The 23,418-nt window shown below is 45.5% G+C and overlaps 2 protein-coding genes across 2 annotated transcripts; both read right to left on the bottom strand.

Annotated features, from left to right (window-relative positions):
• Positions 1-3,204: 3,204 nt before the first annotated feature.
• On the bottom strand, positions 3,205-7,057 carry LOC136456803 (triosephosphate isomerase, cytosolic-like). The gene is made up of 9 exons (XM_066456788.1): positions 6,683-7,057; positions 6,486-6,561; positions 6,257-6,380; positions 5,790-5,874; positions 4,999-5,131; positions 4,451-4,545; positions 4,215-4,293; positions 3,913-3,995; positions 3,205-3,530 (listed from the first exon to the last, which is right to left on the bottom strand). Exons 1-9 carry the CDS (start codon positions 6,722-6,724, stop codon positions 3,477-3,479), a joined length of 771 nt encoding a protein of 256 aa, XP_066312885.1. The 5' UTR covers positions 6,725-7,057; the 3' UTR covers positions 3,205-3,476.
• A 491-nt stretch (positions 7,058-7,548) lies between these two features.
• Positions 7,549-19,848, bottom strand: LOC136456802 (transcription factor MYB3R-2-like). The gene is made up of 9 exons (XM_066456786.1): positions 19,580-19,848; positions 19,295-19,481; positions 11,796-11,847; positions 11,610-11,667; positions 10,700-10,794; positions 10,489-10,592; positions 9,986-10,114; positions 8,105-9,237; positions 7,549-7,911 (listed from the first exon to the last, which is right to left on the bottom strand). The coding sequence occupies exons 2-8, from the start codon at positions 19,456-19,458 to the stop codon at positions 8,148-8,150; spliced, it is 1,692 nt and encodes a 563-aa protein (XP_066312883.1). The 5' UTR covers positions 19,459-19,481; positions 19,580-19,848; the 3' UTR covers positions 7,549-7,911; positions 8,105-8,147.
• Between the last annotated feature and the right edge of the window lie 3,570 nt (positions 19,849-23,418).

Below are 23,418 nucleotides of genomic sequence, written 5' to 3'. Positions count from 1 at the left end.
ATAGATTAATTACAAAACCAATTATATAGATGGAGGCTAATTTGCAAGATGAATTTTTTAAGCCTAACTAATCCATCATTAGCATATGTTTACTGTAGCACCACGTTATCAAACCATGGACTAATTAGGTTTAAAAGATTCGTCTCGCAAATTAGTCGCAAGTTGTGCAATTAGTTTTATAATTAGTCTATATTTAATACTCTATGCATATATCCAAACATTCGATGCGACAGAAATTTTAGCAGAAACCAAACAGGCACTTGTACTAGTTTGGACTGTTTGGTTTGTGGCCTACTATATATGATGAAAACCTAGAGACGTTTGATCCTTCCTACGCGGGTTTTGATCATTCTTACGCGGGTAATTTGTTTGTTTTCTAGTCCCTATGGAGATTCCGTTGAAGACTACTCGGTCGGTCACTAGTCTCTGGTCACCCCTAGTTAGCCTGATTTGCTGGAGTGGCGTCTGCATCTTACCTCAGCCCGATTTGATTGATACCGATCATCTCACCCCTAATCAAATGTACGCCACTGTCCGATCAAAAAAATAATAATGTACGCCACTGCCAAATTTAAAATGCTTTGTTTCAGATCCAACCGATGAGAATGAAACTGCCTGCCGTGGTCACTAGCTGCTTGCTGACTTTATTCATGGACTGGTTTCATGTTTCTAATCTGATCACGGCTTGTTATTATTTATTAATTGTATATTGTATCAGGTATGGTCACTAGAGTAGATATGCAGAGCTAATAAGCAGACAAATGCTCGACAAACATCGCTCACCAATCCAATTGAAACTAGCAAGGTGATGCGACTATAAAACTGGGCCATCAAACCCCAAGTGAAACTGGCCTACGACGCCTTAGAATACGACTGGAATATGATTAACACAAATGGTCAATCGAGTAGTGCTCTGTCTATAGTTGTTTACACTAAAATTTGGAAGGAGTCTCGTAGAGATTTAAAAGCTCCCAAGATCATGTCATCAAGAAAGCAATTGCATGTAGATCGAAATTAGCTGATTCGAATGCAGCACAGGAATCGACTTTCTTCAGATAACGCCAGCAGATGACGACGAAGGTTACGATCGGCACCAGGACAAAGCATGTTGTACTCTACAAAAAGAAAAAGATTAGAGTCCAAGTTATCTTAAATTAGGAATGTTTTCTCGTATGGCCAAAGATTATGATGAGTCGTGCTTAGATAGGAGTCATGCGTAGGTTTCGGGTATAAATACCAAACCCCGGCTATTGTAAATGACACACAATTAATCAAATACCAATTATTTTACTTTTTTCGGCTCCGGTCACCCCTTAGGAGTAGTAGAGTAGATCTCGTCGAGTTCTTCAGCAAGTACGGCTGCATCGATCCGGTCGACCTCCACTGCTCGAACTAGATTAAGGTCAAGTTATCGGCTCTATCTAAGGGTGGTGTTCCTTCGGATAGATTCATTAAGTTATCGATATTGCTTATTGCTTCTATTATTTATTTAATTACAGCAATATCACTTCATCCGATTGGGATTGATCTAGATCGGCCTTATATCATTTTTAACCAATCGTTTGTTAATCTAAAACTGATTTAATCTGTACTTTAAATGATGAGTTATGTTTTATCGGTTGTTTTACATCAATCTTCGTGCATAGCGTGCGATTAAGGCGTGTTTGATCTTGAGTAGATCTATTGCCTAGCGAAAACTGTTCCAAGACCCGTTATCACGGCATGTGTGATTCTGCCTCATACCCCACTGTTAGCACCGTGGAGTGAGGATCGTTATTTGGTAGATTTGTTCCTGAGAGAGCATGACCTTAACTGTGCGCTATGTCTGAATTGCCTATTTTAGCCGATATCTAGCGCTTTCACGAACAGTTCGCATCACGAGATCGTTGAAGTAGCGATAGGTTGAAAGATGTGTTAGCCCCATGATCTTATTATTGTATTACGGCCTTCATGATTCTGCCTCATGCCCCACTGATATTAGTAATAAGTTAGAGTCGTCGAGTCTATTGTTGTTTCTACGGCCTGCATGATTCTGCCTCATGCCCTACTGGTCATAGCGATAAATGAGATCTAACATGTTCATTAGATTTATCTCTATTAAATGGTTGAATGATGATGAACTGTTTCTTTTATAAAGGAGTTCGGTTACTTATAGTCATTGGCTTAGTATGAACTAGTTACTGTTGATATATTTTTGCTAGTGACCAATATTTGTCTAAAACAATGATATTCATCCAGAATGATAACCGGTTCTTCTTACACAACCCCATGAGCTTTAACCGATTTATTATTACGAATATGCTGGAATTGACTATTTAGTCGATATCATTTCATATCGACTCTCAGAGCCGTACATTCAGGTTTGTCTGGCAACACCGGCATGTTCCGCCCGTAATTACTGATAAGCTTTCTCTCCTTGTCAATTGCAGGGTCAAATTGACTGGCATGTCTCAAGAGGAGTGCGCTGGATCGACCACCCCGACCCTTCCGACTTGCTCGTGTGCCCTCGGCACAGGACGAAATTCCGTGTCGACGATAGTCAAACTTGTTAGATTTAGCTAAACTTCTAAAAAAAACATCTTTGTCACCAAATTAGTTTTGTTAAACGTTACATTGTATGCGTACTTTTATATGGTATATTTCTTTGGTGCTGGAAATGTTGTTACGCCTTTGTCTTATAAATTTGAACAAACATAGGACGAACCATAATTTTGTACAAAGTTAGGACAAACATAAAACACGTCATGGAAAGAGTAGCAGGTTGCATATTCGAATAACTGTACTCTGCTTCAAATTCAAGCCCTTTATTTCTAACTATTGCAACATATGGAACCACGACCAATCGCTTAGGCAAGCAACAAAAAGTAGAGTGATGAGCAAACAAAACACTTTTGAGGAATAATAAAGTAGTCCATCGTCTTCTCACTCCTCACCTTTTTTTGTTTTGCAGTATATCTGATGCATCATCACATTATTCCCACAAAGTTAATAATTAATACTCCCTCCATTCCAAATTATAAGTCGCTTTGACTTTTTTGGTACATCAATTTTTTTATGTATCTAGACATATTATTTATCTAGATGCATAGTAAAATAGATGTACCAAAAAGTTAAAACGACTTATAATTTAGAACGGAGGGAGTACTAGTTTAAGAAATAAAACCATTCCATCAAATTTGAGAAATTGATTCATGATGCATTAACTTATCCTCAAACTAAACACTCTATAAATTCAAGTAACCATGAGAAATCTAGAATGGCACGGTTCGATTATGCCGTTCCAAAGGTATATAAGGGTGATTCAGGTAACTGATTACTCTGTGCACATACGCATCAGATGAGCATTGGCATGATACACAAACGATGCACTGGAACTAGAATACCAAAACAAGATGGTAAAATGGCAATAATAACTTTATAATAAGTTCAGCAGCATTCTGTACTATAAGCATTCGGTTGCATTCAAAGTCAAAACACTAGGCAGATGAAGATTTGACAGTGGCAGACTTGATGATGTCCACGAACTCAGGCTATAAAAAAAAATGAAAAATAGACGTCAGAATGGTGAAGTTTAAATATGAGGCATGATGCCTTCAGTCGACTTAATGAACAAATATTTTACACATTACCAGCTACTCCACAAGAATAGCTCTGCTCATGCATCGTTTTGTTTAAGTTGACAACTTGGATTTCATTGTATAGAGCATCTTTATGGTCCAAAAAACATACTAAGATGTACCAATGATTAGTGATTACAATAGTGGTACCAAATTTTGGCACCTCTGCTACTATTTCCCAGTATCTAGGTACCAAAATTAAAGTTATAAATGTTGGTACCTCCTGGTAGTTTCTAATGGACCGGAAAAGGGCTCAATTATACATATTTTCATGAGGATGACACAAGGATAATACCTTCAATGAGGCTCCACCAACAAGGAAACCATCAACATCTGGTTGAGCTGCAAGTTCTTTGCAGTTAGCTCCATTTACAGACCCTGGAGAGATAACACAAGAGGTTGTAATACAAAGTGGCAAGCCCTAGTTCAGAGCAATGATAAGCTAACTGTGAACTGTGTATGCAACAATTAGAGACATTCTAAAAAAATAGGCTATGCTTAGTTTCCCGGCTCCACAACCAAGTCGTAAGACGACTTTCAACATATTGTAAAGCAACTGGGATGCAACACAATTAAAAATATTGGCAGTAGTACTACCTCCATAAATTATCCTGGTCGATTCAGCAACTGCTGGGCTAACATTGGAGTAGAGCCACTTTCTCAGACTATCATGAACCTACAATACCATGCACATCTCAAATGTTATACAAAACAGAATTCAGAACATTCATATCAATATGTCAATCAAGAATACTGTGAGACACAAATGGAAGCCACTATATACCGTGTGAAAAAAAAGCATGCAGTTATTGCTCCTATTTAAGAAGTTATACCTCCTGAGCCTGAGCAGGGGTTGCAACCTTGCCGGTCCCAATAGCCCAAACTGGTTCATATGCCAACACAACATTTGTCCAATCTGATATTTTTTCTGGGAAACAAAAGGAGAGGCAGTAAACAGTGAATTGGAGAAATTCATAAGTCCTTCATTTTTGCACGAAGGCAAAAAATTCAAAGCAGCAGCCGGAATGAACAGATGAAGCTAAAAAGGATTGAAGTGTTAAAAATGTGTGCTTACTTAGGTATAAAAAAAACATTGAAATATTTTAATATCTGTGTCGTGTATAACATAGTTCCTTTTTAAAATGACAATAGCTTTCAGATTTATTTCTGTGTCTGATTCACACACACAAAAAAAAGACATCGACCCGGCCACCATGATTTTTACTATTTAATGTAAAAAAATGAAAGAGCATTTGCATCCTGAAACCTATATGTACAGAAGCAGGAATCAGCCAAAAACATAAAATGATCAGAAAGCAGAGTAGCAAATTGCTGTTCCATATAATCTGCTTAAATAATATTAACAGCAAGTAAAAGTTACCAGCAATAGCCTTTGTTTGTGCAGCAACAACATCCATTGTCGTTCCTGCCTCTCTCTGCTCAAGGGTCTCACCAATGCAAGCAATTACCTTGAGACCTTGGGTGAGTGCATATGCAACTTTATCAGCAACAAACTGTCATGAATTGAAATAAAGAAGTAATTAAGAAATACAGAAGACTTAGCAGCAGCAGGTACAGGTTTAGATGGTTTGACGAAAGAACACAATGAATAATCTATAGCATGAAAACTCGGATACAGTTATATCTGGCAATTGGCATAGTAGATGGTTATCAACCCAGCTAGTATGCTAGTTTAGGGACAATCTACATAGGGTTAGTGCAGAATCTGAATATACTCACATGATTTCACGCACTGCACAAATGTGAAAGATCAAAATCTGATCATATGGCCTACTTAGGTCAGTGTAACAAATTCAATCTTAAACCATCTTAGCCTAACAACATTGTGTCACCAAGGAAAGGTTCAAGAGGCCACAAGTTTTTGAACCTAAATGCTGATATGATAGTAAATTGATCTCAACTGTTAAGTAGAGAATCAAATGTGGCATGAAAAGCACAAATCATTTCAAACAATTCCATTAACTTTCATGACAGTTTCTTCCAAGCATCTAACAGAATAAAGAATAACACATGAATGTACACAAGACAACAGATTCTTCCAAGCATCAAGCAAAATAACACAAGAATGTGAGCTGCCAATAGAGAAGATAAATCAGACCAGGTCAGCTAAAATAAATCAACAGCAACTTATAGAGTTTAAAAGGTACTCACATCACTGGATTCACCCAACAGAGCTCTGCGCTCAGAATGCCCCAAAATGACCCAGGGCACCTGCAGGTTCACCAGCATCTCAGCACTGAAACAAGAAAACTGACACATATTAGCCAATTGGAAGAATTACTCCAGTTACTATTCAATTGGTGAGTTGGATCAACGAAATGGATCACTCTGGACATTACAGGATCCAATCCATGACCAAATACAGAGATTCGGTGCAATTACTCGACTCAAATACGAAAGCATTGAAGATCTTGACACTCAAAATCATCCGGACGTTTCATAAAGCATGCCAATCTTGCCCAGTGAACAAATCTAGAACCTTTCTGACATAATCAAGCCACATTTCCATAAACAAAAACCAGAGGAGCCAATCTGACCAAACGGGCAAGCACTCAATTCTACTGCTTCTACCACAACGCTGAACCATGACAGATCAAAACAAGAGTAGGAGAAGCAACCTGATCTCGCCGGTGAAGGCGCCGCCCTTGCGCACCCAGCAGTTCTGCGCTGCGACGGCAAAGTCCAGTCGCAGCAGCCCCTTGACCTGCTGCAGAAAAACGAACGGCGGGCTCACCACCACCTCTGCGCACCACCCCCCGAGTTCAAACCAACCAGGAGATCAGCGCATAGATCGATCGAGTCAAAAACCAAACCACAGCCGAAACGGCCCCGCAATTGCAGACTCACCGACGACGTCCTCAGAGGGCACCTCGGCTTCGTTGAGCACGGTGACGATCTTCTTCACGTCCTCGCCGGTGCCGTTCTGCCCACGGGGGGAGCGGGAGCGGATGCCATCAGAGATCAAACCAAAACTCCGGCGTAACGTCGAATTCAAATCGAGAGAGCGATGGTGCCTGGGCCCTGGGGCCTGGGGGGGAACTTACGCATTTCCAGTTGCCGCCCACGAAGAACTTCCTGGAAGCCATTGGTCCTGCGCGTGCGCGAGAGGCGTGGCAACCGCGATGGAGACACTGGAGTTTGGTTGGTGACTTGGTGCGTTCGTGAGTGACGAGGCGGATCGAATCGAGATGGACGGTTATATCGAGGGAGCCGAACAGGTGGCGGCGGCTGGGCTTCTTGCGGCGGAAGAAAGAAACTTTGGATATGCTGCGGGCGCCTATGGCAGGGCGGAAGCAGCGGAGCCAACCGGCTTGGAGCACACGCCGCCGGGTTTCGGCTCGAACCGCGGGCCAGTGACCAAGCAGCAGCAGGCAAGCGGCGGCACCTCCGACTCCGAGCCGCGGCCCCAGTGACCCTAGCGGCGCCCCCTGTCTTCCCGTTTTTCCTATGAAAATAAACGGATTTTATATAAATAAAATTACTTAAAGATTCATATGAAATTACTATTGTTCCAAAGCAGCTTTTGAACGCAGGATTGGTTTAGCGCATTCAAACAAAATGAGAGAACTATAGCGAACAGTTGCCAGCAGAGAACTAATGGCATGCCTCTTTCAACAATAAAAAGCAACACAGGAGATTCAGCCAACCATGAAACCAAAGCCCTGTTCGTTTGAGCTTGTTTGACTGATTTGGTGTGAGAAAAATAATGTTCGTTGGCTGAAAAAATACGGCTTATAAGCCAAACAAACCCAAACGAACAGGTCGAGCCTGTCATAACTAGTTTCTTGACAAACCCTTGCAAGAATTTAGCCCACAAATCAGGCTTTATTGTTACAAAATGAACAGACCCTTGCTGTTCCGCAACATGTGGGACACGGAAAAAGAAAGAAACTGAGAAAACAATTTGACATTCCACTGTGAAGCTCTGATTCAGCTATATATGTTTCTAAAGCTATGTTTTCTTCTTTGTACACAGCTGTGGGCTTCTACAATCTGAACTCCTAGCTGTAAGTTCACAAAATGCAGCAAATAATGTAATCTTCTATGGAATGTGCTTTCAATTTAGACAGTATTTTGTACACCCTGATTACATGAGATGACAGGGTAATTGTTGGCCTGTGCTCCGTACGTCATTTCCATTGCGGGAGGCTCTTATCTCCACTGAAGGTGTTTGATTTGGATTTTGGCTTGAACCGGGGCATTTGCATGAGGCTGGTTAGTTCGGAGGGGATTCCATAAGTCCTGTTCGGCTTCCTAAGATTGAGATCGGTCCCTGAAAGGTGAGGAAGAATAAATTATATTATGGAAAAAAAGGTACACATAATCAGAACTAATTGTTCAGTGAGCTTGATCGGGAAACTTAAATTCTCCATGCTGGTACAAAACACATCAAGCCATCTACTGTTCTACACAAATATGCACCTAAAGTGAGGAATGCACAGTTGATGATTTTCAAGATACCATACCTGCACATTATGGAATTAGATTCATTCAAATCATCTGTATGTGCTACGTCCTGTTAGAATTTGCGCCTTGGGAATTATGGCAAGGAGAGTTCATCATCTCAGAACCAGAAGTATCCAGTCCATCTGCTGAAAAATCTAGCTGTTTCTCAACTGATTTGATGGTAGCCATTCTTTTTGACCTTTTCTGATAGGGTGGTGAAGAATCAAAGCTCCTTACAGAAGTCAATAACCCATCAACAGAACCCAGCGACAAAAAGGATGCAGCAGTTTTAAACGACCGTGGAGAAGTAGTGTCCTTCCCATTAGTTCCATTAGGAGTGTAAAAGCTATCATTGCTTACTCCACCCGTTTTCATCTCATTACCTGAAGCAGGTGTTGCTTTATCACGTTTTCTTTTCCTTAGTATTGAAGGAGTACCTGGAAAGCTGTCAGCAGCAATCCTCAAAATTGAATCAACAGTTAGCTGACTAGATACTTTTCCAATCGTTGGAGAGGGAGAAGTATAACCATTGGGTGACATGAAATGTTGTGTTGTTTGATGTGAACCATTACGTTCAGAACGGAGCGGGGTATGGATTGGGGCCACATCTTCCATGTTTGGAATCTGATAACAAAGAGGACCAAGGGTAGAATGCAACTCGTTCTTTGAAGATAATTCTGCACCTCTTTTGGCTGGTGCAGATTCTAATTCAACCCCAACAGGTGTTGAGCTAACCTCAACACCCTTCTCATGAACAGAGTCAATTTCTAAGCCCTTGTCACGGACAGAGTCACTTTCGAGACCTTGTACCGCCAAAGTAACAGCAGAACCATCAACTAGTGATGACATTTCATATGAAGTTAGAGGCTGCGTAGTTGGTATAGAAAGAGAAAGGAAGCCTGAGGAGTCCAAATTGTATGCCTGTGAAGGTGAGCTCAAAATGGAACAATAACCTCTTCCAGGGACATCTTTTGAACCAATGCTTGGCATTTGGTTCAGATCAAGATGGCTATCAGTACCCACAGGCTTCATTTTATCCTTGAAATCATCATAAACAAACAGCTTCGGTGCTGAAAGAACACTGCTGTTACTATAAGCCTCTAACTTCTTTCTCAAAGAACTGTTCCAATGATTCTTTATGGAATTATCGGTCCTGGAAACAAAATATATTATGGGCATGGTACCAGAATCCAGAGATGGACTCTAATAAAGTGCAAAGGGAAAAGTGACGATCAGTATAAGTACACCTTCTCCAAAATAGCAATGCAATTTCATACTTACAAGGGACCTTCAGGGAGATTTTTCAGTGTGGTAACCAAAACTACGAAAATTGAACAATGGATATCGCAGTGATGGATTCACAAGGAAGCGAAGCCTATATAACTACAAGCGAATATAATGGCATTCACACGACGCGACTCCCTGGAGTATCCTGAGATAGTCTTTGGAGAATTCTATTTGTTATTGAAATCTAGCATCGATGGTATTTATATTATGATGATTTTGTAACTGCATATCCTTATGATCTGAACAAACAGGGAACTAACATCCAATCCTTGTGAAGCATAACTAGAAAGCATGCCATAGAACTTTGGACATAGATAAGAGAGACATCCCTTACAGCATACAGAGTGGAACTCCACTAGAATGATCTCGTGGTTTTACAACTTCATACAACTAAAGTACAGTTCATGCTCCGTAATAATGTATCACCATTGTCTTATTTTTGCATTAAAAAACTGATGACTCATGATTATGTTCCCGCATTTTAACGAGTCGTCAGATAATCCCAGAAAAAAATCAAGAACGACGTCCAAAAGTAATCCACCTTTTTCACGAGGTTTACTGACATAAGTGATTTTGTATAAACTGAACCAATGAAGTAAGCAGTGTATAAGTACCTTCCAGGAAGAGCTTTTGCTATTTCTGCCCATTTATTCCCAAACACTTTATGAGCATTAATAAGTGCCCTTTCCTCCTCAGGAGTCCAAGCATCTTTCCTTATTTCTGGATTCAGATGATTATGCCACCTGCAATTTTTTGAGTTTAGAACGGGGTCCATAGGTACACATTATGTATAGTATCACATCAATCTTAGGTACAATACAATGTATGAAACAGCCAATAAAACTTTTAGACAAAGTGGGACCAGAACAGCCTGGCATAAGTTTGTAATCCAAAGATCACAGTTAAAGGGAGGATGCTGACATCAAGCCATTCCAGAGAGCTAAAAGAGAAAGGGAGAGCAGTTTTAACAGAAAGAAAGGAAGACCACAAAAACCATTGCTAAAGGGAGAGCAGTTTTCACACAGGAGCACAAGCTTCAACCATCATAAATATATGAAATATCAATTGCGCACATGTTTTGATAAGTATGATACACACAACTTCGCAAGATATTCACCTCTCTCGGCATTGCTTGCCTATGCGGCCAGGCAATGATTTTGCGATGATAGACCATTTTGTTGGTCCATACTTGCCCACAAGGTCAATGATTTTTTCATCTTCCTGTAGAAAATAATGTAGATATAACATCTTCCTCCAAAAAGTTTATATAGATGCAACATGCACAAGTAATTTTCAGCGGAAGTGAAGTAAACACTGCAGTCGCAAACCTCTTGAGTCCAAGGGCCTTTGATAAGCTCCGGATTAAGAACCTTCTGCCAACGATGCAAACATTGAACCTCAGTCCTGTCCTGAAAGAATTCAGCTGCATGAATAGATACAGATCCATTTGTTAGTTCACCATGCACCTAAAATTGAAGGAAAAACTTCTCAAAATAATTTGAAAATTCTCTATATATAGGAAAATAAGAATTTCGCATACCCCTACTGCAGCTACCACACATGCAAAATAGAGCTAATTGGCATAGTTCAATATTAAACAGCTAGATCTACTATCAGAGCGCCAATAACTAACTGCTCTTAAATTTCACTACCCCTTTTTTTCTCAGTTCGACCTTAAAGAAACACAGAAAGCAGGCAACTAGGCCCATGTTAACAGAACCAACAATGCTAAATACAGCTCCTTAGTGCAGTAACTGTGGAGCGTCGACAGTGACAGGAGAGAAGTTTTTGTAGTATATATACAGGACCATATTCATGTCACAAATTCTCAGGCCTTGAGGTAACTATTCACATTCAAAGTTAATTTCATGTAAACTTACCGAATGCTAGCATTTCCTGATTCATGTTCATTTCTAGATTCTAGGTTTACAATATAAATACATGTAAACAGCTGACAAGTAGAAAGATACAATAGCATATCCTGCAGTGTTCAATGCAACACTTTGTTAATAAAAAAAATAGACAGTCGAGTAGAGAAAACAAGGGGAAACCATGCTTGACTTCAAATGATACAGTGATACACAGTAACACCCCCCAGTGAAAATAATAATAATAATGCCATATCAGACAGATAGTTGGCTCTCTATTTAATGCAATGCAAAAGACAAGTAAAAAGGAAACCTTATTTATACAAGGGCAACTGAGTACATAAATTATACAATGGAAAGAGGAGGCAACCTATTTTTTTCCAATTTCTACCCTTGAAAGCTTCAACTGCCTTCCTCAGTGTTTCATCCTGTTGGCATATTTTGAAGCCAATTAGTAACATTTCATAGATATGCTAAAAGGGGAAAAAACACACTTCTAGCACATGTGCATATCATCAACTCTTGGTCTTTATAACAGAGAATGTGAGATACTGACCTCTTCCGGCGTCCAGCCACCCTTAGCTCTTCTTATCGGTCCACTTGTTCGCCTATCATAATAATGAAAAAACACATTAGCAAAAAAAAAGAAGAAAGAAAGAAGAAAAGGAGTATATCTATTAACTGGGTGGGGTGTGCGCGTAAAACATAACATAATAGGTGCCAGAAGTTACTGAGACAGCACAGATATACATAGCCCAAATAGGAGGGTAGTTTTCAAATAGGCCTTTATATCAGGTACAATTAGAAACACTCACTATTCTTATTAGATCAAGGCATCAAGCCTGCAGATCATCCCTCTAGCTTACATCTTCATAGATAGGCATTTAATTTGCACAGAAGATGCACTTATAAATACAAAAAAAAAAAATCACACCTACATTGCAACCTTAAGATGCCTTAATTGAGGATCCACTTTCCAGACACCAAAGTGAGCAAATCCCAACATAATAAGTGCATGCTGCAATTACTGAAAGGTACTTGCAAACATCTCATCCAGGTGAAGATTGGGAACAAGGCACTGCCAAACAATCATAACAATACAAGTAATCCCTCGCAAATTTATAAAGTACTAACACACAACTATTAATTTTACACCAACGAAATGACTCTTGTGTACTCAATCACATGTCACTTCCTGCCACAGTTGGTGACCAGAAAAATGTTGGCATTTTGTGGCACCATTCATCATTAAGGGTATGTTTTTGTGGGGTACTCCCCGCCATGCCTAATTCTTTAGGATGGGCTAGAGCAACAACTGCCTAATGAAACTAGGACCAAGGTTCTACATAGCAGATAATGGGCCATAGTGGACTAGCTTCAGTAACAGCACAAGAAGCTGTATTCCTACACTGAAATGGTATTCATAATCTGAGTTACATGTGTGTATTTATAGCCTTCCTATAGAATTCAGATGTAATAAGCAATTAAGCAAAGCATAGAATTAAAGAAGAATAATTCTATATTTAGAGAAAATATTTGCAACACTGCACTAACCACAAACTCAGCTGGCAGAAATGCTATATCATCCACAGCCATCACTACAGATGACTCCATCTTTACACGCTATGCTGCTCGTACCTCGCTAACACTCCACCACCAGTCCACCATCACTACCAATTTAAAATGCAGTATATGGAACCATATAAACTCAGCAACCATCGCAACTGAATTCAGAAGGCAAGCAAACTGCAACAACTAAAACCTCAGGAACCCGATTGATCCAACAAAGACACGAATCCTACTATTAAAAACCACCACAGAGCACCTGTTCCGAGCTTCAGTAAGACAGCATTCCTTGTTAGTCGCTGAATTCTTATTCTTGGTAGTAGTAGAATTCTTACTCTCATCGAGAGAGGATGACACTAGGAGTTGGGGCAATTTTTCTGGTTTATTTCTCACACAAATATCATGCCAACCTGAGGGGTTGGGGATACATATTTATAGGCTGCTAGCCAGCCAAGCATATGCCAAGATGCTAGATGCTAACATGCTGTCCTAAATCAGATGTTGTCCTAGATGCTAAGATGTTATCCTAGCCAGTCAAGGATGCTGTCCTAGATGCTAAGATGCTGTCCTAGTCTGTCCTAAAACAGATGTTGTCCTAGATGCTAAGATGCTGTCCTAGTCAGTCAAGGATGCTGTCCTTGATGGGCAGCAAGACCACCATGCAGCCACAAGGACCATATGCTGCAGCCCCATAAAGACCAGCCAACACAGAGACTTATCCCATCATTCTCCCCCTAAGTCTTGTGCGTCGTCTTGTAGGAAAGTTAAACCATCCCGGTCCTAGAGCAGAGCTCAAGAAACTTAATCCTCCCAAGAGGCTTGGTAAGCAGGTCCGCAAGCTGATCCTTGGTGTTGATGTAGCTTGCCTTGATGCTCCCTTCCTCCAAACAGCCTCGAATGAAGTGGTACCTCACCCGGATGTATTTACTTCGTTCATGGAAAACGGAGTTCTTTGCCAGGGCCAGAGCGGACTTGCTGTCCATCCTGAACTCCACCGCTCTAGTGTCTCTACCGAGGAGATCACCAAACATTCGAGCGAGCCAGAGCGCCTGAGTCAAAGCGGTGGAGGCCGCTATGTACTCGGCCTCGCAGCTGGACAGGGCCACCACCTGCTGCTTGACCGACTGTCAGCTAACGAGGCACTTGCCGAGGAGGAAGAGGATCCCGCTCGTGCTCTTGCTGGTGTCGATATCGCCGGCGTGGTTGCTGTCGCTGTACCCGACGAAGTGTGCCGCCCCAGGGCACCTAGGGTAGTAGAGGCCGTGGTCGAGAGTCCCCGCAACATAGCGGATGATCCTCTTCACAACCTGCTGGTGCTCCGTCGTCAGTCGCTGCATGAACCGACTAACGTAGCCGACGGAGAATGCCAAGTCCGGCCGTGTGTGGGCGAGGTAGCGAAGGCTCCCCACAAGACGTCGGTACTGCGTAGCATCCACCTCCGTCGTGCTGTCGCGGCTCAGCTTCAGCCTCTCCTCCATCGGAGTGAGAGCTGGGTTGCAGTCGGTGAGCCCAGCTAGCTCAACGACGCGCTTGGCGTAGGCGGTCTGTCGAAGCGTGACCCCGGAGTCATCCTGGTGCACCTCGATTCCCAGGTAAAAGTAGAGAGGCCCCAGGTCACTCATCTGGAAGGTGGTCTTCATCTCTTCCTTGAATGCCGCCACCTCCGCATCCTTGGTGTCGGTGATCACCAAGTCGTCGACGTAGACTTCCACCAGCAGAGCATTTCCTCCACTGCCCCGTCGGTAGATGGCCGCCTCGTGCGGGCTTTGCTCGAAGCCCATCCTCTTTAGCGTGGAATCCAACCTGGCATTCCACGCCCTCGGAGCCTGCCGCAAGCCATAGAGGGCTTTGCGCAGGCGGCGCACCTTGCCCTCCTTGCCGGGGATCGCAAATCCCGACGGCTGGTGCACGTAGACCTCCTCCTTCAAGTCGCCGTTAAGGAACGCCGACTTAACGTCCATGTGATGAACACGCCAGCCCTTCTGGGCAGCTAGCGCAAGGAGGAGTCGCACAGACTCCATCCGTGCCACGGGAGCAAAGGCGTTGTCGAAGTCGACCCCCTCCTGCTGCACGAAACCTCGTGCCACCAAGCGAGCCTTGTGCTTGACGATGGCGCCGGCTTCATCCCTCTTCAGCTTGTACACCCACTTAAGGGTGATCGCGCGGTGGCCACGAGGAAGGTCAGGAAGCTCCCAGGTGCGGTTCTTCTCAATCGCATCCATCTCCAACTGCATCGCGGCGTGCCGTGCCGTGTCTCTCGGCCTCAGCAAACGACCGAGGCTCGCCGTCGTCACACGCAAGGTGCAACTGCGCCTCTAGGTCGTGAGGCACTAGTCCCGGCACCGGCCGATCACCGAGAAGGTTCTCCATCGTACGGTACCGCAACGGCTCGCCGTCGTGGTACGCGTCGATGTGCTCCTCGTCGTGAGAGAGCGGAGTAGCGAGCTCAACCGGGCTGTGCTCGACACGAGCTGGTGTTGGAGTAGACGTGCCCGGAGAGGTGCCTGTCGATGCTGGAGTGTGTGGCGGTGCCGGCTGTGGTGGAGCCGGCGAAGAACTCATCGCAGCCGAGATCCTGGCTGGAGAGCATGGTGCTGTCGAAGTAGCAGGCGCCAGGGTCGGTGGAGGCTCGGGGACTGGGGTAGACACGCTCATCGAAGAAGAGCTGCCTACTCCCCCAGCTCCCTTGAAGTGAACGTACTCGACAGTGAAGTCGTCGTACGTCGGAGCCGAGCCGTCGTCCACCGCCTTGTCCCACGCCCATCCTCGCCCTTCGTTGAACACAACGTCGCGCGCCGTGCGCACATGCTGTGTCTTTAGGTCGAGGATGCGGTAGGCCTTCGAGCCCTCCGCGTAGCCGATGAACACTCCTAGAGTGCTCCTGTCGTCGAGCTTGCTGATGTGGCCAAGCTCCTTGGCGAACGCGAGGCAGCCGAAGACCCGCAAGTGGGAGACCGCCGGCTTACGCCCATGCCAAGCCTCGTACGACGTCCTGTCGTCGAGCGCCTTGGTAGGCGAGTGGTTGAGGATGTAGACGGCCGACACCACCGCCTCTCCCCAGAAGACAGCCGGCATCCCCCTCTGCTTGAGAAGGGCCCGAGCTATCCCTACAACAGTCTGGTTGCGCCGCTCGACGACGCCGTTCTGCTGCGGGTTGTACGGCGCGGAGTAGTGGCGCTAAATGCCCTTATCAGCTCAGTACGACGCGAATTCAGCCGTCGTGAATTCGCCGCCGTTGTCGGTGCGCAGCACGCGCAGCTTGCGGCCGCACTCCGCCTCCGCAGCAGCCTACGCGCGCCTGATGGCGTCCGCAGCCTCTCCCTTGCTGCCGAGGACCATCACCCACATGTAGCGGGAGAGGTCGTCGACGAGCAGCAGGAAGTAGCGTCGTCCTCCCGGTGTGGCCGGTGTCACCGGGCCACACAAGTCCCCATGCACAAGCTCGAGCCTCTCCTTGGCTCGAAAGCTCGCTCGCTGGGGAAAGGGGAGTCGCCTCTGCTTCGTCAACACGCAAACGTCGCAGAGCTGCTCCACATGGTCGAGGCACGGCAGGCCTCGCACCATCTCCGTGGCACTGAGCGGCTTCAGGGCCTCGAAGTGAAGGTGCCCGAAGCGCTTGTGCCACTGCCACGCCTCGTCATCCCGACGAGCAGCGAGATAGAGGGGTTGTGCCACCTGCACGTTAAGGACGTAGAGTCGATTTGCGCTTCTGGTTACCTTGGCAAGAAGGCGAGGACGGCGATCCCAAATCCTCATAACTCCATCCTCAACCATCACGCGTGAACCGTTCTCATCCAGCTGTCCCAAGCTGATGATAGAGTTCCTCAACGCGGGGATGTAGTAGACTCCGGTGAGCAGCCTGTGCTCACCAGACACGGCAGTGAAGGTGACGGAGCCGACGCCCTTGATCTCCACGCCGGAGGCATCCCCAAACTTGACGGAGCCTCGGACGCTAGAGTCAAGCTCGATGAAGAACTCACGTCGATCGGTCATGTGATGGGTGGCGCCGGTGTCGAGGCACCACCCGTCAGTCTTGTCGTTGCCGGAGCCGTCGCCGAGGAGGGCGTGTGCTTTTGGCTCGTCAAGGTGGAGGAGAGCCGTTGTGGCCGGTGCCGCTGGAGGTAGCTCGATGCTTGCATGTGCCATGAACAGAGCCGGCTCCTCCGCCTGTGCGACATGGGCCTAGCCGCGGCGTGGCTGTCGACAGTCCTTGACCCAATGGCCAAGTGGGCCGCAGTTGCGGCAGGTGTCGTCTCATGCCGGCTTGTGCTTGCCGGAGGCGCCGCCCTGGACGCCTCCACGGGCATCACCCTCAACACGTCCTCGCGCCCCGGCCTGGGCGTCTCTGCCCGCCTTGCGCAGCTTGCCACGCTTGCGGCCGCCTGTCGCGGAAGAAAGCTCCCCCTTCTTCCGGTTACCTTGACAGGCAACCCATAGCTCCCAAGTGAGAAGGATCTTCCCGCCAGTGGTGATGGGCCTCGAGAGAGACTGTGGCTCATCGTTGTCGGCGATCTTGAGGCGACGTATCGCCTCATCGATCGACATCATGGAGTGATCAAGCAGAGACTCGATCGAGCGAGCCATCTGCTTGTACTTTTCGGGGACGCAGCGGAAGAGCTTTTCGACAGCTCTCTCCTCGCCGTAGGTGTCATCGCCGAACTGCACCATCTTCTGCAACAGTGTTGAGACGGAGAGCAAAGTCATCAACATCCTCACCTGGCTTGAAGGCCAGGTTCTCCCACTCCTTGCGAAGTGCCTGCAGTGTGGACTTGCGGGCGCGGTCGCTGCCGATGCGTGCCGCAACGATGGCGTCCCAAGCCTCCTTGGCAGTCCGCTTGTTGGTAAGTGAGAACTGCATCTCGGAAGGAACTGCAGCGATGAGGGCATCCAGCGCCCGTCGATCCTAGTCGTAGTCGACGTCACCATACCGGACTGCCTCCCACATGTGCCGCACCTGGAGCTTTACCCTCATCACCGCAGCCCACTCGACGTAGTTGGTCTTAGTGAGGGTAGGCCACCCACCGCTGGGGCCAACGTCCCTGACAACAGCCTGAAGCCCGTGGTAACCACGGTACCGATCTGGAGAGAGAGGGCCACGCTGCCTGTGAAGGGCACGCTCTCCATCGACCCGTCCGCCACCGTTATCGTGCGCGCCTCCTCCAGGAGCGCCGCCGGCGCGTCCGCGCATGTCTGGGCTACCGCCGCGCTCGTGGGCGTGCGCGGCTGCCCACTGCGCCGCCTGCGCTCACGCTGCCACCCTCCCCAGCAGCTCGAGGTCTGCGTCGGCGCTGTCGTCAGCAGAAATGGAGCTGCTGATGCTGCCGCGCAGAACCTCGACCTCCGCCGCCGCCGCACGCGGTGCATCCGCCGCCGCTGCCGCCGCTGCCAGCTTCAACGCCCTTGCCGCCGCCGCAGCGGTCTCTGCCGCCGCTCGCTCGCGTTCCTCTGCCGCGGCAAGTTTGGCCTCTTGCCGACGCCGTGTGCTCGAGGCGACCGAGCGTTGAGACTGTCCTGCGGACATGACGCGCTACGGGGGGCTACTGTGTGGGGAGAGGGCTGCTTCAGACGAGCTACTACTCGTCTGCGCAGAGGGATAGGAGTGAGCAGGAACGGACGGAGCTGCTGCTACTCCCAGCTGGGGCTGTTGCGATGGTGGGAAAGGAGATGAGCAGGAGATGCTCAGGCTACAGGATAGTACGGCTCTGATACCAGTTGTTAGTCGCTGACTTCTTACTCTTGGTAGTAGCAGAATTCTTACTCTCGGTAGTAGCAAAATTCTTACTCTCATCGAGAGAGGATGACACTAGGAGTTGGAGCAATTTTCTAGTTTATTTCTCACACAAATATCATGCCAACCTGAGAGGTTAGGGATACATATTTATAGGCTGCTAGCCAACCAAGCATATGCCAAGATGCTAGATGCTAACATGCTGTCCTAAATCAAATGTTGTCCTAGATGCTAAGATGTTATCCTAGCCAGTCAAGGATGCTGTCCTAGATGCTAAGATGTTGTCCTAGCCTGTCCTAAAACAGATATTGTCCTAGATGCTAAGATGATGTCCTAGCCAGTCAAAGATGCTGTCCTAGCCAGTCAATGATGCTGTCCTAGATGCTAAGATGCTGTCCTAGCCAGTCAAGAATGCTGTCCTTGATGGACAGCAAGACCACCATACAACTACAAGGATCATATGCTGCAGCCCCACAAAGACGAGCCAACACAAAGACTTATCCCATCATTCCTATCAGCGAAAATTTCTCGAAAGTACCAGGGAAACTCTAATCACATCACAAACCAGGCAAATTACCAACGAGAGAACCACACAACCACCGTGCAATGCTTAAAATGTTCATTCTTCTCACCCAGAACACCCACCAGTCTAGGGCACAACACGAGTAAGGATCCAAACAAGGTAAAACAAACGGTACTATTCAACGGTTAAGAGCCCAGATCCCTCCCCGGATAGGAGCAGCTACGGGCAAAGGCCTCACCTCAGAACGGAGATGGAAATCCCAGAGCTTGACACCGGCGGCGGCGTCCCCGCCCGCCCTCCGCCGCCACAGCTGCTGCCATCCGACACGGACGAGCTCGAAGCCGCCAGGGGCTGCCGATTCTCCACGCACCCCTCCTGCACCACCTCCGCCATCGCCCCCATCACCTCCTCATCACCGCCCCGACCTAAAACCGAAAAATCACCACACAAAAAAACGAACTTCAGATCAAATCCCCCCACGGCAATCATTCTCCAAAACAGATCGAACGAAACGCCGCCTTACGAATCTAGCAGATCCCAGATCGAACAGCCGGGTTGTAGAATTGGGGCCCCGGGCGGCGAATCGATAGGCGGCGGGGGAGGCGGGACCGTGGGAGATGGCGCGAAGCGAGGGAGGCTAGTCCCGAAACCCTAGGAAGGTATAAAAGAGTAAGCTTTCGCTGCCCCTCTCTACGGCTTCGGTTGGGTGTCGGGGGAGTTGAAGGGGGAGACGCGAGAGGATGCTTTCAAAAAACCTCGCCCGTTGAAGGTCAGGGGAAGAGCCGAAGCGGAGGAACAGAAGAATAAATTATGGCCGCCTTATTTTACTAATCGGACCCTGAAGTATAACGTTATTCCGAACCCTATACTTCGGCAAAAGAAACGGGCAAATATGCATGTCCAGCCTAGGACCGTTTCCCGTTAAAAAAGACATAGGACCTTTTTTTTTATCGGAACATAGGACCCTAATCGTTACCTATCTAAAAATCAGTCTAAATTAACTCTAGTATATCTAAAAAATAGTTAAGATTTAATGGCATTGTGCATTCAGTGATAGGCGATGTTTCCATCAACATTGAAGCGTCTTTGATGACTTCGTCAATCTCGAAAATTTGTCGGCTCAGTCTTCGAATAAGCTTATAGGGTAGGGCTCATGTACGTACCTTCATATATTGAGTGCGCATGCGTTGTAAGCATTTACGTGGTACTGTGTAATTCTAAAAAAAATAGAACTAATAAATAGACTAAGGCCCTGTTCGCTTGACTTAAAGTTTGGCTTGTTCGGCTTATTTTTTCAGCCGGAACAGTGTTTTTCTCTCACAACAATTCAGCAGGAACCGTGTTTTTCAGCCAGTTTCAGTCAAAGTTCAGACCAGCGAACGGGGCCTAATTTCTTAAATAAGTCTTCAATTAGTTGTTAGCCACCTAACTAGTCATATCCAGAGATACCCTTAAAATGTCATAACTGTGGTTACAAAAAAAACATGAGGTCGCTTTCATCTTTGTTCAAGAGGATCAGGAGGATTTAAAACGTGCGAACATCATATAACTGCATGTCTAAAGTTATGTAAATGGACGCCAGGTTGAGACATCTATTTGCACTGTCTTTTTGTGATTTGCTAAAGTTAAGGGGTGTGATACAGAAACAAGGGCAATGCGACTCGGAGACGGAACGAAACGTACGACGGACGCCACGGCCTTGTGACGGAGGGCCTGACGGCGGCGTCGGTTGCCGTGCCAACCTGGATCATGAAAGGCCGTGGTTGTTGTGTTTGGTAATGGTACGCCGCGGTTACCGTTGCGGGCCAGGAGTTTGAACCCCTAACGTCTCGCCGTCTTGTGCGCTGGTGCGGCGGACCGAACTTGGACCCGCCCGCCGCATCCAGCCGCCGTTCGATCTCAATCTCAGACTCTCAGTTTAAAGATAACCTCATCCGCATTTTTTTTATTTTTATAACAATTTTGGTCCAACGTGTCTATCGTGGCAAAATCACGTTACAGCGTCACAAGGGTTAGCGCAGTAAAATCTGTCATGCTTTGCTCGACATCAATTTCCACGTAAAAAAAACATAGTTTGGCCACACCACTCGGACTGACATGGCAAGGCTCTACATTAAAAAAAAATTGTACATTTTCCTTACAACATAGGATGAAGATGATTTCTATATAAAAATTATAGTTTTGAGTTTTTCATTTGAGATTTTTAAAATGCTAACAAAAACTAATATAAATCTTCAACAAACATATTAATCGTGTACCAGAACCTGGTCGCCTCACAAAATGATATCTTTCTTTACACAATACAACGCAGACACCCACAGGGCATGCACACTCACCCCTATAAACAGCAGCGCACGCACACTCAGACTGTGTTTGTTTCTTTAGACAAAAGTTTAGCCCTGTCACATTCGAATCTTTGATACCAATTAGGAGTATTAAACATAGGCTAATTACAAAACTAATTACACAGGTTTAGGCTAATTTGCTAAGACGAATCTATTAAGTCTAATTAGTCCATGATTTGATAATGTTGTGCTACAGTAAATATTTTGCTAATTATGGATTAGTTAGGCTTAATAGATTCGTCTCGCTTATTAGTCTACTCTTGTGCAATTAGCAGGCCCGGTCCTGTCAATTTATAGACATGGAGCGAAGCTACAACGATGGGACCCTTTAATACAACTCTAATAATATAGGTGACGTTTCTAATAAATGTAATGCATACTAATCATTCTTATGAAACTAGTTATACATCTTATTTTACCTTAAAATTTTCTTCTAACATTTACTGCTGCGAAGTCATTGATGATGGCCTCAATATCAATTTCATCCACAACAACTATTGTCCCACTCATCTAGATTTCTCGTAGAGTTTGTATTACTCTTAAAAAATTATTAATAGATCTTCTTTGTGATTCTATCAAGCCCTCTATCCTTCTCTTCTTTTTTCTTTTCTTATTTTATGCATGCTTTTTGGGCAACATGAGTTCACTGTAAATTTAGAAAAGTAGTAAATAATTAAAAAATATGTCATACTAAATTCAACATGGTTGCTGCACCATATGGGATTCCTAAATCCCAAATCTAAAGAAGTAAAGAATAAAGATTGGGGACAAGAGCAAATATTGATTAGGAGGGCTTGGCCTCTTAGGGCCAGTTTCTTAATTCTTACCTCCGTATACGAAGACCAGGAAGCCAGGAACAGACGGAAGTGGATGCCGCCGGCCAGCGGCCCCTCGCACTCGAGATCACCAAGACGCATGGGATCGCTCGCTGCTCGCATGCCTCGCACGAGAGTCGGACGAGTCACTCACTCGCGCAGGAACGCGGAGTCGCGGCCGCACGGCTGAAGGGCACGGGAACGCAGGAGGCGAGCAGAATCGACGCCGAGTCAATATGCCTGGTTCAGCTCGTATGCCTGGTTCAGCTGTTCCTATGGGCCATAGACAGAATACTACTTCTACTAGCACATTTGGGGTTGGTCCCCCTGGCCTTGAGGGCCTAGTGCGGCGGCCCAGCTCGAACCCCCCAGGGCCGGGCCTGGCAATTAGTTTTATATTTTATAATTAGCTCATGTTTAGTCCTTCTAGTTAGCATCCGAACGTCCGATGTGATATGACTAAACTTTAGCCCCTGGATCCATACACAGCCTCATCAATATGAATGCACGCACACACGCAAACCCTACCCCTATGAGTATCTTCACAGTCTGGGCCAGCAAATCCTCAACATTGACAAAGTCACGCGGGGAGTCGAACTCAGGACTTGAGGTGCTATTGAGGCTCTTATAATCACTAGCCCTACATGCCCTTTTGCAATGATCAACGTCTTAAAACGCACTATTAGCTGTGTGTTGTTATGGCATAGTACGATTTGAACCAAAAAAAAGTATAATATAGAATGCCTATCCTTAATGTATACAATAACTCATATGCTACGAACAAGATATATACGAGACATAAATTTGTATACTCCCCTTGTCTCAAATAACTTCACATCTCACATTTGAATATTCACTTTTTTTAATTTTGATCAAATATGTATAAATATACAGTAATATCTGTAATGTGTAATAAGTATCTAAACTTTTGTAATATACATATTAATAGATATAAATGTTGATAATACTTTTATAAATCTGATTAAATGTAAAAAGACGATTTCTTAGAAAACAAGATGTGCAGTTATTGGGACTGAGGAGTGAGGAGTACATAATTATACAATAGTTATTAAACTCAACATCTGTAAGAGAACATTACATTTGGTGAATCGGTACATATCAAAACTTGAAAAGGAAACTCAAGATTCACGATTTGATTGCAAATATTGATGACAGATGATTATTAGTTGCAGCTCCGAAAA

This window comes from Miscanthus floridulus, chromosome 6 (assembly GCF_019320115.1).
Source record: "Miscanthus floridulus cultivar M001 chromosome 6, ASM1932011v1, whole genome shotgun sequence".
Lineage (NCBI taxonomy): Eukaryota > Viridiplantae > Streptophyta > Magnoliopsida > Poales > Poaceae > Miscanthus > Miscanthus floridulus.
Note: the sequence above shows the minus strand (reverse complement) of the source record. Positions and strands in the feature narration are given on the sequence as shown.